The sequence below is a fragment of the Magnolia sinica genome, chromosome 13 (genome assembly GCF_029962835.1).
Source record: "Magnolia sinica isolate HGM2019 chromosome 13, MsV1, whole genome shotgun sequence".
Classification (NCBI taxonomy): Eukaryota; Viridiplantae; Streptophyta; class Magnoliopsida; order Magnoliales; family Magnoliaceae; genus Magnolia; species Magnolia sinica.
In genome coordinates, this window is record NC_080585.1 from 51,790,255 (window position 1) to 51,806,618 (window position 16,364).

Here is a 16,364-nt window from a genome sequence, read left to right on the forward strand (position 1 = left end):
TGTGTTGTGCGAAGACGAGCGCTGACACTCCTTGAGCTCCGAATTGTATGACCGGTTCAAAGGAGATCAAAATTACATGGGCCTACAATGATGTATTTATTATATCCACACCGTTAATCCATTTGGCGTGATCATTTTAGAGGATGAGCCAAAAAATGAATCATATCCAAAGCTCAAATGGACCACACCACATATAACAGCCGTGATAATGATTTTCACCGTTAAAACATTTGCAGGGCCCACCATAACATTTATTTTCCATCCAATATGTTCATAAGGTCAAAAAGACCTGGATTAAGAGGGAAAACAAATATCATAGTGATCCAAAACTTCTGTGACCCCAAAAGGTTTTCAATGGTAGACGTTCAATCTCCCACTGCATTTTTCAGTGTGGTCCATTTGTTCTTTAGATTTGTCTTATTTTTTGGCTCAAGACTTACGACGAGCTCGCCAAATAGATGGACGGTTTGGATACAACGTATACCTCATAATAGGACCCACAAAACTTGCTAACGTCAGTACAATAGCTATATAGCTGGTGTGTGGAACACTAGCTAATCCGCTTCCACCGCTCAAAGCTGCTGCTCGTTCCCACCTTCTGAAGAAGATGGCGTCCTCAAAAAAGGCTTTCGAAGCCATTCTCGCAGCAACAGGGATAGGGTTCCGGTCATCTCGGAACTCTGAAATTTAAAAAATCTCCCCAAATCCCTGCGAGTTTTGGCAGACCTGTCCATTGAGTGGCCCCACGGGTCCAATCACTTAATCTTCTTTCACAGGTACCGAAATCTCCTCTTAAGAAAGATCCCCCCCCCCTTTTTTTTCCCTGATTTTCTGGTAAATCTGCAGATACAACACGATAGTATCGCTAATATTGGCGATTTCGCAAAAAAATTGTGTGATATTGTGCGATATATCGCACAAAAAAAAGAATTTTGATTTTAAAAAAATTTTCCAAGGGTATCGGATGAGTTTCGTCTCGCTGGGCAGCGATAACGATAATATCAGCAAATATATCGGCCGATAGTATCGATATTAGAAACACTGGATATGATTTAATATTTTCATCAAATTTATCAATCGGTTGATCTAAAAAGTTATTTTCTTCTTATAACCTGTTCTAGCATCTATCACACTGTTTTGGTTTGTCTTTTCTGCATCAATAACATTTCATGCAATCCAATTTATGCTGCAAAATTATTCTTAGGCATTTATCTGATTCCCTTTTTTTTTTTTTTGAAATGGATATTCTAAGTGTAGAGAATGTGATATGTGTCTGCTTGTGCAGGTGTTTGGGTATAGGTTTGGTGCATGTAGAGAACTTATTTTGTATGGGTGCATGGTAACTTTTCAGTGCTCTCTCAGGCATCATTCATTTTTTGAGAGGCAACAAAATTATTTATTGAAAACCCGCCATAAGGCAGGGAAATAATACAACATAGAGCGATGCTAACATCCCACAAAGGAAGAGATAGAAGCAGCTTTTGCTGCATTAACACAGGGAGTCCAATTTTTGACAAGACCTTTGATTACGCATATCACTCTTTCCACCGAGGTCCCGCCATTCCTGAAGTGACACTTGTTCCTCTCCTCCCAGATAGCCCAAAATATGGCCATAACGAGGAGCCAAAATGCCGTGGTTTATAGGACAGAATGTTGGGCAGTCAAGGAACAACATGTTCATAGGATGAGTGTAGCAAAAGTAAGGATGTTGAGATGGAAGAGTGGCAAGAAATGGAAGGATATAATTAGGAATGAATGCATTGGAGGAAACTTAGAAGTAGCACCAATAGGTAATAAGATGAGGAAAAGTAGACTTAGATGGTTTGGCCATGTTTAACGGAGACTGAGAACTGCACTGGTTAAAAGGGGTGAGATGAGTTGGTTCAAGTTGAAGGCGCGGAAGGTTGTAGGTAGAGGTAATAAGAAAAGACTTGAGGACATGGTTTAACTAATGATATGGTCCATGGTAGAGTGGAACTGTGTAACAGGATTTGTGTAGCTAACTACAATTAGTTGGGATGGGGCTTTGATGATGATGATTAGGCTTTAATATAAAGTAAGGATGGTGTGAGAGACTCTTCATTCTCTTTACACATCTCTTTTTCTAAAACTCTTTTATTCTCTTCTCCTCATCTTCCATGTGATTGCTCTCAGGAAGATGCCAATTAAACCTGATTTCCTGTTTTTTTCCTGCGTTAATTAGCTCCCCCACGGTTTCTGTTGCAAACTGAAACCAGGTCCTTACTGTTAAACTGATTCAATCTTTTTGCATCAAATGATTGGCCTGAGTGGCTGCATCATGTCTCTACACCAATCAACCATCTGAATTTTGTTTTTGCATCTTCGAACTACATGTGTTAGTTTTTATTCAATCTTCATTGTATCAACCCACCAAGGTTGCATGGTGTGGCATCTGGCATCTCTGTATTGTTTACCCTAGGTCGGCTCAGGCATTGATGGAGAAGTGATGATTTCTCTGTGTTACGCCATCAAAGGGAACCAAGTACTGAGTGAAGGGGAAATGTAAGAGTTTGTGGGTCTTATGGAACATTTGCAGCATTGGAAGTTGTTAATAGATGAGAGGGATTTAACAGTCTTCGAAGTTGCTTAGTTTGGGATGTTTTAATGTTTAATCCTTTTATTAAGTTCTATCAGAAGATTCCGGACGGAAAGGAAAGAGGCAAAGAGCCAATGACGCTCATATGGTCCTCCAAGGGTGATGGCTTTGGGATGGTTGCTGGGAAGGACTAAAGTGCTCAACATTGACCGCTTAAGAAATCAAAATATGATCCTTCCAAATGCATGCATCTTATGCATTGGGGACACAGAGTTAGTGGATCATTTTTCCTTGGGGGTTTGCATCGTCTATCTAGTAGAGGTTTTGCAATATCGTCAATATCAGTTGGCGATGCCTTTGTCAATTGAGTCATTCTTCTGGGAGTTCTACAATCGTATGGACTTTATGAACAACAAGGTTTCGGCATACACTCTATGTGGTTGGTATATAGACTGTTGTAGGGAGATTCCTGTTTTAGTATATCTTTATTTTTCGAGCAAGTTTTGAGACTTGAAATAGAGGATAGGGTCCTTGATAAAATGGAACGCGGGACAGGATTCGTGTAGTTGACGCCAATAAGTTGGGATAAGGCTGAGATGATGATGATGATGATGATGATGATTATGATTTCTTGAGACAAGAAACATCTTTTGAAGTGACACTTTTCTAAAGACCCCAGAGTGTTGCTCTTTACCTGCTTGGCCTTAGGACTTGGGCTGCTTCAAGATGGGCTTGGGTTAGCATGTGCAGCCCAATGGCTTTATCCGTGACTAAAATACTAGCACATTTATTGATTGGGCGGGGCTCGAGTTGTGAGTTGTTACTTAAAGGTTGCCATCTTTGCCTATTTAGGGTTTTCAAGGTTTTTTTTTTTTTTTAATAATATAATAAAGATATAACATGTATTATATACATCACATCTTTGTAATAAACCGGCGTTTGTTGCCATATGAAGTCTAATGGCTTGGGCTGTGCCTAAAATTCTAGCGCATCCATTAACTGGGTGGGGTGGGGCTCGAGTTATGACTAGAACGCTGCTAGCCCAACTTGTTTAGGGTTTTCAAGAGCATATTTGTAAGGGTTTTCAAGAGCATATTTGTAAGATAAAACATATATATTTGTGATATTGGGTTATCTTGGTTGATAAAGTTGTTCAACAAGATTATAAGATTGAAGAAAATGCTAGACGGATGGAGGAAAAGTACCGTGGCACCTATTTATAAGAATAAAGGAGAAATACAGAGTTGCACTGACTATTGTGGGATTAAACTTATGAGGCATACCTTGAAACATTGGGAACGAGAAATTGAGCAAAGATTAAGGCATGAAATGAATGTATTAGAAAATTTGTTTGGTTTCATGCTAGGGAGGTCTACCACTGAAGCTATTATCCTACTTAGACAATTGATGGAGAAATACATGCAGAGGAGGAATGATATCCACATGGTCTTTATTGACTTAAAGAAAGCTTATGATAGGGTCTAGTGGGTATTGGGAGAGAATGGAGTTCCAAGAGGATATATTTACATGATTAACGATATGTATGATGGAGCATTAACAAATGCTAGGACCACTGATCATGAGACAAGTGAGTTCCTAATTATTGTAGGCTTGCACTAGGGTCAACATTGAGCCCATACCCTTTTGCATTGGTTATAGACGAGTTAATGACACATTTGTAGGAAGAGATCCATTGGTTTATGTTGTTTGTAGATGACATAGTTTTGATTGACAAGACAAGGAAGGGTGTAAACACGAAGCTAGATTTATGGAGAGGTGCTTTAGAATATAAAAGATTTAAAATTACTCAGACTAAAACAAAGTATATGGAGTGCAAATTAGTAACAATAGAAGTGAGAATGAGGAATTAGTAAAGATTGCTAACCAAGAAAATTTCCAATATGACCACTTTTGATATCCTGGGTCGATAATTCATGAGAGTGGAGAGATTGAGAAGGATGTTGCTCATAGAATTCAAGCGAGGTTGATGAAATGGAGACATGCCTCTGGAGTTTTATGTGATAGTCGTGTAGCAATCAAATTGAAAGGGAAATTTTATAGGATGGCTATAACACCACCCATACTTTATGGACAAAATGTTGGGCGGTTAAGAAACAACATGTACATAGGGTGTGTAGTTGAAATGAATGAGTAGCAAGACAATGATAGAATTAAAAATGAATTCATTCAAGGGAATTTAGGGGTAACACCAATGGGTAACAAGGTGAGGGAATGTAGACTTAGATGGTTTGATCATGTGCAACAGTGACTAAGAAATATGCCAATTAGGAGTGAGTTGGTACCAAGGTGTCCCGTATTGGTATCGGTTGGTGTAACGGTGCCCTCCGAAACCGATACGGATACGGGGGCGTAACGGCGATACGGGGGCGTAACGGCCCGTAACGGTGCAATTTTTTTTTTTTTTGGTCAAAAAAATATGGATTAAATCCGAAATATTCTAAGCATTCCAAATATGCATTCATTTATAAATTGGAATATGTTTATGGTGGTGTAACGGTCCATTCTTTGGTGAGAAGTTGTATCGGATTGTCTGATGAATTTATGAACCAGATAACCTGAATTTGACTACAAAATTCATATATTTAATTTTCTAACTATCTACTATCAATGATAGATATATTAGAATAAATGTAATATGAAAATATCTTACATTAGGTGTTTGCAATTATTTTTGAGGAATTTCTCGAACATACTTGTGCACGTGACTGTGATTCCTGTCCATGACCTGTCATCCTCAAGTCAAGAATATTAAAAATAAATAAATTAGTACTATCTGATATACTCCCCTGCAACTTGATTGGTTGTCAGGGGAGCTATTTTAAATACAAGTTCGGTAGTGTCAAGTGTGTGCATGGCTTCTTGCAATAATACTGCTGTGGCCTGTGAGTTGTTTGTTGCAAATACTTACCTTAATACAAATATATACTCACAATCACAAGTCACCACCAAAATAAAAATCTGCTTTTTTGTGGTTGCTCGACCTCCACATCATCGTCGTCGTCACCATCAGGCTGAGGTTGTCCAATAGGTGTAGGTGCTGCATATCCATAATATCTAGTGCCAGAAGGAAATACTAGATCAACGAAACCAGAGGATGACTGATCCTGACTAGGCAACGACTTTAACCCGGAATAAGGATATCCACCAGTGCCCGTCGAATAGCCATACTGGTGCCCATACTCAGGCTGTTGAGAATCTTGAGATTGAGAGTGCGTCTGCTGTGATGAGTAACTTGGATTTGGATCTGGATATCTATAATCATATGGATATTGATCGGGAGGGCTACTCCAACATGAATGTGATGGAACAGGCTTAGTATAACCATCATAATCCAATTGACTATAAGAATATCCATCATAATAACGAAGACCATGAGCCTGTTGATGTTCCGGACCTCTCGGACCCGGTGGACCATTAGATGTACCCACCTCCTGCTGGCCGTATCGTGACTCGGTACACTCATAAGTCCGACCTTGTGTATCACCTCGTCGATGTTCATCGACATCGTGATCTGTAGACGGCTGTATAGGGCGCTGCGTAACACCAGAAGTGCTAGCACCAGGGGCAGGGGGGTCATCGTCATCATCCGACACGGTCACGTTACCACTGCTCGTATTCTTTTGTTGATCTTAAGCCATATCCCTACGTGGCATAAACGCTGCCCCTCTTACTGGGGCCAACACATCTGCACGATTCTCTTGTTGCGCTCTGCATATTTCTGGGTCATCAATTTTCAATTCTTTACTATCCTCTTCAATTTGCTTTTCCCTTGTTTCCAACCAAGGTAGAAGTGGGTCATCCTCATCATAAATATTGTCCAAGTTTATTGGACAGTAGTCTTCGTCATCAGTAGCTGTAATGCTCCTATGATGTCGTCGCATTCTTAGTTTTATATTGTAGTGCATGAAGACAAGTCTATCTAATGTTCTAGTCTGCAATCTATTCCTATTCTTTGAATGAATGAGTGCAAAACAACTCCAATTCCTTTCGCAGCTAGAGGAAAATGTTGTCTGGCTCAAAACTTTTATTGCAATTTTTTGGGGAGCCTTCGTACTCTCTCCAAAATTAATTCACCATTCAGCCGGTTGCAACCTAGATACTGCATGCTATGCAAGAGCATCTCCAAAGCTACCAAGGCGATTTCCAAATGTATCAAATTCATTCAACGTTTTTATTTGCAAATCTAAGTCAGGCTCTAATCTCTTTATCATATTTTTTAGCCCGACACGAACTTCATCATCCGCAACAAATGATTGAGCATATCTATACCTAGGATTTAGGTAGTAACCTGTTGCATGAAGATCGTGATGGAGTTGTTTTATCCATCTCCTGTCGATCATCTTTTAATAAGTCTCCCAACTTCTACAATCACGTTGAATTGCAAACTTTGTCTTATCCATGGCATCATATAGGAAGCCCATGGTAGGTGCTTCATCGGTTTCAACAAGACGGAGTACCCTCATTAGTGGCTCCATCACCTTTAGGATCGCTTTGACCTTCTTCCAATATTTGTTGTCCCGTATGGTGTTCGCAATTTCGACTGGTGTCCCTGATGTCTTCTTCCCATGTTTTGTGTTGAGCCATTCTCGGGAAGCGAACATTTCACTCAACTCTCCCCTATGCTGGAATAAACTCTCTAATGCTATAAAGTTTATTGCGAATCTAGTTGCCGCAGGCCTCAACAACTCTCGTCCTTTCGTGAACTTTCTCATTATTGCGACTACTTGATTATGGTTGTAAATAAACGTCGTCACTTCCCTTGCCCTTTCGACCATTTCCTTAACATTCTTTTTCTTCCCAATATCTTCCAATATAAGATCAATACAATGGGCAGCACATGGTGACCAAAAAAGATGTTTTCTCTTATCCATCAACATATGTCCTGCAAGCTTATATGTTGCTTCATTATCTATCACAATTTGCACTATATTCTCCTCTCCAATCTCGTCCACAATTTTATCCATTAGTCCGTTAATATAAGTAGAATTTTTTGTTACCTTTGAGGCATCAATTGACTTGTGGTATATAGTTCCTTAGTGGCAGTACACTATGAAGTTGATCATGCTGCCTCTGGTTGGACCAGTCCAACCATCACACATGATCGTGCATCCTCTGGCTTGCCATACAGGTTTAAAGGTAGCCACGTATGCTTTCACATTCGCATACTATGCATCTGTCCATTTCCCACAAATCTCCTTAGTCGTGGGAGCTTTTATTCCTTCACCTGCTTTGCTGCTGCATCAATTACCACCTGCCAATATGGAGAATTGGCTGCATTAGGAGGTATGTTGGCATGTATAAATAACTTTGCTGCTGCTCTACCTAATTTCTCAACAGAAGTTCTACTCCACATTTGTTTTATCTTTTTTTGTTTGGTTGATTCTTTCCTAAACAGGATTGGATCAATAGAGGGTCTCCTAGGCTCATTTACTTCTTCATCCAAACGTATAGGAGCATCACGTGAAGATGTTTGTCGTCGGCTCCCAAACATACGTCGTAACCCACCAAACCTACCCCCCCTGCAGAAGCAGTTGCACTTCCAGTTGTACTCCCACTCCCACTCCCACTACCCTCCCTGTATCACGCACTGACCCATGCGTGCCAAACATGCGGCGACGTTATTCCTCTTCACGAGCTAGACGCAAGCTTTCTCTCCTAGCTATAGTAAATTCTCGATCTGAATCTTCGTCAGAATCAATAATATCTTTATCACGAACGCCCATATATTCAGGACCAAATACCTCCTGTCGAGCTGCATCCAAAATATCATTTTTCTTCTTTTGTACAGCAGCACGTTTACCCTTCGACTCATCCAGACTAGCTTGCATTAAAAGCATTATCTCTTTCGGTACTCTACTACATGGCGCAACTTGACCCTTTCGATGTGCCAAATGTTGTTTGAGACGGGTAATTCTACCAGTCACTAGTCTATCACAATACTTGCACTTCATTTGGTGCCTAGTACCACCAACCCTCTCACAATGTTGCCATCCAATATCCTCACTTGTTGTTGGTCAGACCCAGACAATTCTTTAGGTTTAGGTAGATACTAGATAATTAGATATGAGTATGAGTGTTTGACTTATGTTAATAAAGATGATTTTATGTTCTAACTAAACCCTAAGAAGCTCCAAGGCAAAACCTGTCCAATATAAGCAAATAAAAACATAAATTCACTAATTCAAAAATAGAAAAAAATTATAAAATGACACCACAAATCTGTAAAATGCACATTAACATGTTCTACTATAATTAACACATTAAATTCTATGATTAAATCAACAAACTATTCATTAAAAAATGATTTTTTGAATTTTAAAAAAAATGGCCAAAATTAATGCGTAAATAGAAAAAAATATAAAAAAAATAAAATGGCACTCCAAATCTGTAAAATGCACTTTAACATGTTCTACTATATTAACACATCACATGGCATGATTAAAATAGCAAAACAATCATTAAAAAATTATTTTTCGAATTTTAAAAAAAGGGCCATAATTAATGCGTAAATAGAAAAAAATATAAAAAAATTATAAAATGGCACCCCAAATCTGTGAAAGCACATTAACATGTTCTATTATGATTAACACATTATATGGCATGATTAAAACAGCAAAACAACCATTAAAAATTGATTTTTCGAATTAAAAAAAAAAAGGCCAAAATTCATGCGTAAATAGAAAAAATATAAAAAAACATAAAATGGCACCCTAAATCTGTAAAATGCACATTAACATGTTCTACTATGATTAACACATCATATGACATGATTAAAACAACAATACAACCATTAAAAATTGATTTTTCGAATTTTAAAAAAAAGGCCAAAATTCATGTGTAAATAGAAAAAAATATAAAAAATATAAAATGGCACCCCAAATCTGTAAAATGCACATTCACATGTTCTACTATGATTAACACATCATATGGCATGATTAAAAAAAATAACCATTAAAAATTGATTTTTCGAATTAAAAAAAAGGGTCAAAATTCATGCGTAAATAGAAAAAAATATTAAATGGCACCCCAAATCTATAACATGCACATTAACATGTTCTACTATAATTAACACATCATATGGCATGATTAAAACAACAAAACAACCATTAAAAATTGATTTGTCGAATTTTTAAAAAAAGGCCAAAATTCATGCGTAAATAGAAAAAAATAAAAAAAATAAAATGGCACCCCAAATATGTAAAATGCAAATTAACATGTTCTACTATGATTAACACATCATATGGCATGATTAAAACAGCAAAACAACTATTAAAAATTGATTTTTCGAATTTAAAAAAAAAAGGGTCAAAATTCATGCGTAAATAGAAAAAAAAAAAATATTACATGGCACCCAAAATCTGTAAAATGCATATTAACATGTTTTACTATGATTAACACATCATATGCCATGATTAAAACAACAAAACATATTTAAAAAAGTATAAATACCTATTTTTGACGAATTTCTGAAAAATGGCCCACCGAGCTTTGATTCAACAAAATCCGTAATATAATGTGTTTTAATCTCAAATACCCAGCCAAGGTTGGTCGAAATTAGTAGTAGAATGAGTGAGAAACAGTTTGGAAGCAAGAAGTTTCAAAAAAACAGTAAAACGGAGCTTAAATTGAAAAAAAAAGTTACCGTTTTTTTACCGTTACGGGCTAGCCGTTATGGGGCCGTAATGGCTGTTACGCACGTAACGTGCACAAAAAACGATAACGGCCGATACGACCCCGAAACGCGTATCGGCCCTTACCGTTACCGTTACGTATCGGCCGATACGTAACCGTTTTGGCACACCCTGGTTGGTACAAGTTGAAGGTTCTAAAAGGGCAAGGTGAAGGCCTAAAAAGATGGAGGTGGAGGTAGTAAGAAAATAATTTGATGATCTATGGTCTAATTGAAGTTATGGCCCTTGATAGAGTGGAATGGTGGATAAGGATTAGTATAGCCTACCCCAATTAGTTTGGATAAGGCGTAGATGATGTTGATCACATATATATTGTATACATCACATCTTTTATGCCACAATTCATATATAGGCAGGCACACTGATGGGGGCATCAGAGGACCTATTCAGGTGTACCAGAGACGGAGTCGACCACTCACATCAGAGCAACTTTCTTTGCAGATTGAAGATGAGTTCCAGATGGGCCTGTCGGGCCATTTTGAAGATCCCACATGCATTGGACGTGCATCAGGAAGACCTCACTTTGGGATGATGTATGTGGGCTGCTTAGGAGACCATTTTAGTCATATGATTTTTTTTTTTTTTTTAATGTCAATCTGACCGTTGGATCTTATCGATCAGGCCATTGGGCCGCCAGATCTTCTAGATTTAGGCCTCTTGGACTCCGATTTTGCTTGTTTTTATGTGTTTTTTTTCTTTGTTATTTTTAAGATTTATTTGATGGTTGAGATTGATAATAAGTGTTTTAGTTTTCTTATTTTGGATGATGGGCCATTTCACTTAAGTGAGTGGTATAGTTGTAATTATTCTGAATTTTTAGTTATAAAAGCACAAGGGGGGTAGACGTCCAACCCTAGTGGAGTTATTGAGAAGAAGAGAAAGGACAAAAGTTCTTTTGTGTGAAGGAATTTTGCTCCTTGTGTTTTAGGGTTTGTGAGAAGCCCTCCATTCCAATTGAATTGTGGAAGGGTAGAGGCTTGTTTGGTGGTCGATTCCCAATGTGTATCCTTTCTCTTTCTCTTCTTTAAAAGATATTCTTCTTCTCTTGTCTTCGTTCTTCCCCTTCCATTACAATTTTCTAAACCCATCAAAACCCCACTCAATCCTCCCTCTCTTTCTTTCCCTTTTACCTAGCCATGTGTGAACCCGCACGTGCACATGCACGCACGTGCGTCCGTATGGGCAGCCGCGTGTGGGCCCTTGTTTGGGGTTTTCCCCTCTTTATTTTCCCTCCAAACCTCCCTAATCCCTAGATCCTTTGAATAAAAAAACCCCAATCCTAAATCTCCATCTATGAATCCAAAACCCTAATGACAATTTGATTTTTTTTTTTGTTGTGAAACTTTCCTCAAATCAGAATTTTGATTGCATCATCATTTATCCACGTGGTTGTCGCACTACCCAAGCTAGATTGGAAGTCCCTACTTCTAAGTAGGTTACTCTTGAATTATTTTATATTTTCATGCAGCGCGTATGTGATAACCTAGGATTTTCATGTTATAAATATGAATTTCCGAATTTATTATGTGGATATGCTTGATTTTACATGTTGATTGCTGAAATTAATGTGTAATTGATCTCTCATCTTGCATCCTAGGATAGTTTCCATCATCCTACATCACACAACTAATGAGAAATCTAGATCTTGCACAAAAATGGGCTAATGGAATAAGCGTGAAGCGAAGCAGCAACATATTCAGGTGTGGGGCTTAGGAAGCATCGGTTTTAAAATGTTAGTAAGTATAAATAGCTAGGGAGCGAGAGCAGGAGTGTGAGTCCAAAGCGCGATTCAAAGTGGGAGAAACACTTAGTTGAGAGGATCATGCAACGAAGGAATGGATCAGGCTCGTGTTGGACTAGGGCTTGGGCCTGGGCTTGTTATGGAATGGGATGGGCTCGGATCTTGTGCTTACTTTCTGGGCAATCTATTTTGGCTTGTTCTGGAACGGGTTGGGCTCGGCCCTTGCCCTTTTTGGACTTGGCTTGGAGCCTTGGATAGAGCTTTGAACCGGCTCGATATAGGATCAGATGGTCGAAAATCACCATCAATGGAGATCATGACACTTGAAAGAAAAGGCTTTGAATGTGAGCCTCATGTGCATAGATCACTTTGAACAAGTGTGTATCGTGCGCGGGGGGTTTGTGGGCATCCCACGTATAATTGATAGAGGGGAAGGTCCACAACTTTCTCGATAGTAGGTTAAGAGAGGTAAGTAGCATATGTTCCTTTTTCCTCTTTTTAGGAAAAGATAATATCTCCCATATTTAGATAGACAATTTCATACGGAAGGAGGTTCCAATGATTGAAGTAGGAGGCCTTTCGAGGTTTGTGTTTGGTTGGCTAGTGGGTTCCACTTTTGTTGACAAGAAATAGTGACATAAGTTATAGGAATTTGCTTTCAATACTTTGCATGTGGAATCTATGGGGGTAAACGATTAGGATTGAATAAGAGCAATTTTATTTCTCTTACATTGGCCATTGTTGGACATGGGGAGCTTTTCTTATTCTTTCGTTGGTGTATGCAAGTTTGATTTGTCTCTATAGTGGGGGTTTCCAAGTTGTAAGTGAGTCATCTTCTATCAATATCATTATATTCTTTTCCATCAAAGGCCTATGTTAAGTGGCACGGGAGCAGTTTCCTTTTGAGATCTTAGGGCCACAATTGCTTCTAGTTGATCTACAGGTGTTTGTAATTAATTTCCAGCCTTAGAATTGATCTAAAATCAAACCGGACTGATTTCTACAGTGATCCAATGGCAGATCAAGGTGGAAGAGTGAATCGTCCTCAAGACAATGTTCTCAGGAATTTAGAACAGTATGTGACAAAAATGAAAATTTTAAAGTTTCAACTCAAGTAACAAGGTTTGCACCTTATTGGAGCAGTCGACTAGAAACATGGCCATGAGGGGTTTGAATGGTCCAAATGAAATGAGCCAATAGGAAACTATACATACCCCCTCATCCTCCATGCCAAGGAAATTGCTTGGCGAGTCAAGGGATGGGGAGGAGATTGAACTCCGATTACATGGTCATCTGCAAGGTGGCGATGGTGATTGTTGGGTGGGCCATGATCGAGAATTCCGAATTAAGTGGATTTACTCAAATTTATCGGCATGTTTACATTGAGGAATTCCTTGATTGATTGGCAGAAATATAGATTTATTTATTTATTTCACAGAAGTTTGTGATGGATGGTAAAACCAGTGGTGTGATTAAACTTAAGGGATATACGTCAGTGCGACAGACAATGAAAAGATCAAAGTTCGATGTTGCATGCAGAGCCTCCTGTTAGAGGAATTTCTTTTCAATGATTATGGTTAGAGTTGTTTTGTCAATGCCATGTTATTGATAAGGAGGCCAGATCATTAAAGAATACATATGAGAGCTATTCCATTGCAATATCGTAGAAGACTGAATCTCAACTGGTTGCTAGATTCGTAAGTGGTTGAGATTGCCAATCCAAGATCAGGTTTCCCTATAAGTTTGGACAATTGCAAACTCGATAAAGTTGGTTATGGCAATCGAAACGTAGCTTGAGTGCATAACTGTGAGGGCAATGTGTTTTAATCAGAGTCCAGAGTATTGTTATTGTTACATGTATCAATGACTTGGGTTATGAAAACACGTATTGGTACCATTGATAATATTGTAGATCTCAAGGAGTATATTTCTGTATGAGGGAAAGATTAGGAGAAAAGGTGGAATTTTTATGTTAAAAGACATGTTTACACACCTAGGACTCAAAATATTACAAAAACAATTATTACATAATAGGTTTCCATTGCATAGGGGCCCAAACAATGCGCTGTCAGAAAAAAAAACTACTGAATATGATTATAATGCACTATTTTTTCAGCACATATAATGCACAATATAAAAGCACCCCTAGGAAGCGATCCCCAAAAAATTGAAAAAAATGGTTTTTATTTTTATATTTTATCTTCTGGAATTTCACAGTTATTAATGCTGGTTTCAGCGATATTATTGACAATATCGGCGATATTATTGCATGTATTGACGATGCAGTGTATTTATTTCAAAGGGCTGTTGCCGATATCTTGTGATCCTGAAAATATTGGTGATGTTGTTTTTTGAAAGATACGATATTATCGATAATATCAACCGATGCAATGTAAATTTTTTTATATTACCCTGTTTCTGTATCGATGACCTGCAATACAGATGCTAAAAAGAATACGCACATTCGAACTGTTCATTTTTGTATTAGCTCTGATTGTTCTGCATATTCTTATATTTCATCATTGATAATTTAAAAAAATTCTGACTTTGTTTTTTGAATCCTGCTTTTTAAATTTCTACTTACTGCATTTAAAAGTCAATTTGGGGATGTGTAACTTTCTTTCACATTTTAGGTTCTCAAATAATGACTCAATGGTTTAACCTTCTTTTCCTGCAGAACTGAAGAGATCTCTTTATTCTTTATTCTCTCAATATGGAAGGATTTTGGATGTTGTTGCACTGAAGACAGCCAAACTTCGAGGCCAAGCGTGGGTTGTATTTAGTGAAGTTCCAGCTGCTAGTACTGCAGTTCGTCAAATGCAAAGCTTTCCATTTTATGATAAACCAATGGTGGGTCCGTTTGCAGCTCTAAATGGTTTTTTGAGTCTTGTGCATGGTTTTATATGGTTTGCAAAATATAAATGACTTGCTGCCAACCCTTTTTTCTGCTCATCTTTTGTTTAAGGGTTTTGTGGATGCTGCTTGATTATGAAAAATATGTTGGTGGTTTCATTTAGACTTTTCTGATACAGTCATATGGATAAATACATCTTCTGTTGGGATCAACTCCAATATGTGTTATTGTGGCAACTCATCCACATTACGTGTGATAAATGCACTTCCATCCAGACAGTTGCATTATTGTTGTTGCTGCAAATGGACCATAGACAAAAAAAGAAAAGAAAAAAAAAAGCGCACCTATCTGATGAATTTGGACTGGATACAGTTTGACTTGTTTAATTTGGATTGTTGATCATTTTCTTTTCAACTATCTGATTTCCTTTCGCTGAATTTGGACTATCCATTTGACGGCTACCGATTGATGGGGACATCAGAGGACCTACTCGGGTGTACCAGAGATGGAGGCGACCACCCACATCAGTGCTATTCTCTTTGTGGATGGGAGACGAGTTCCAGATGGGGCCCGCCAGGAGAGTGGGCGTATCCAACATCGTCCACACAATATTTCCCTATATTTTGGGAAATTTGTAAAAAAATGGTAGCTAATTTTACATAGCAAATGTAGAATACTTTTGTGGAGGGAGCTATTACTGTTCAGTATTAGAAAAAAGAGTCCAGTCTACAGGGTGTGGGCATTATGCAGCACATGGGCATCTGATGCAGAGCCATCCCAACCAGCTACCATGTAGATGAATCCCATATCAAAAGGAACAGGCCGACATTTTGGGAGATCATGCTCTTTCTATTTTGAAAGCTTCCTGTACGGTCTTTGGGGAAGCACACTGGGGTGTGGGTACTGTTAAGGGCACTGATACAATCCTAAGTAGAATGTTCACCTCTCGGTTATCAAGTAATTCACATGAGAGAGACAATATCTTCAACGAGGAACTTCACATATAATTGTTACCTGAAAGTAAGTGCTCTGATTTTGGTTTGAGGAGATTTCAGGTGGCGTGTCCAGTCTTGGAAACTTCACAAATTTGGGATATAGAGATAGAATGACATCTAAAACTCTATCAAAATGACAGCTAACGGTCTCCCCGGGATGTATGAATCGGTGCTCAATGACTCGGTTCCGGACATTATGGCCAATTGTGTGAGGGAAGAGCACTACCTTCTCTAAACTAACCCTCTTCGCATCCTGGAGGATGTTCTCAGTAATAAACATTGTCAGAAGAAAGTCTCCCTACTCATTCGTAGCTGAGGAAGACATTACGTGTCACTCTTCCTAATGATACTGTTGATGAACCGGTTCGTTCTAGGTTTCCTCGCTGTGAGCCTTTGACGTATACTCGCGGTAGTAGTCTGTGACCAACATCGCACAAGCAGTAGCTGCTATTGTCGCAGCAGCTGCAGCAGTCTCCTTATTGTCATGTTTTCCTTTATGCATGAT

General features: G+C 38.5%; 1 protein-coding gene across 1 annotated transcript in view; it reads left to right on the top strand.

Annotated features, from left to right (window-relative positions):
• The window catches only part of LOC131223759 (U2 small nuclear ribonucleoprotein B''-like), a 75,614-nt gene that overhangs the window by 4,223 nt on the left and 55,027 nt on the right, over positions 1-16,364 (top strand). Inside the window, exon 2 of the mRNA XM_058219259.1 lies at positions 14,688-14,860. Coding sequence (XP_058075242.1) covers positions 14,688-14,860 — 173 coding nt within the window. The remainder of the gene's footprint in view (positions 1-14,687; positions 14,861-16,364) is intronic.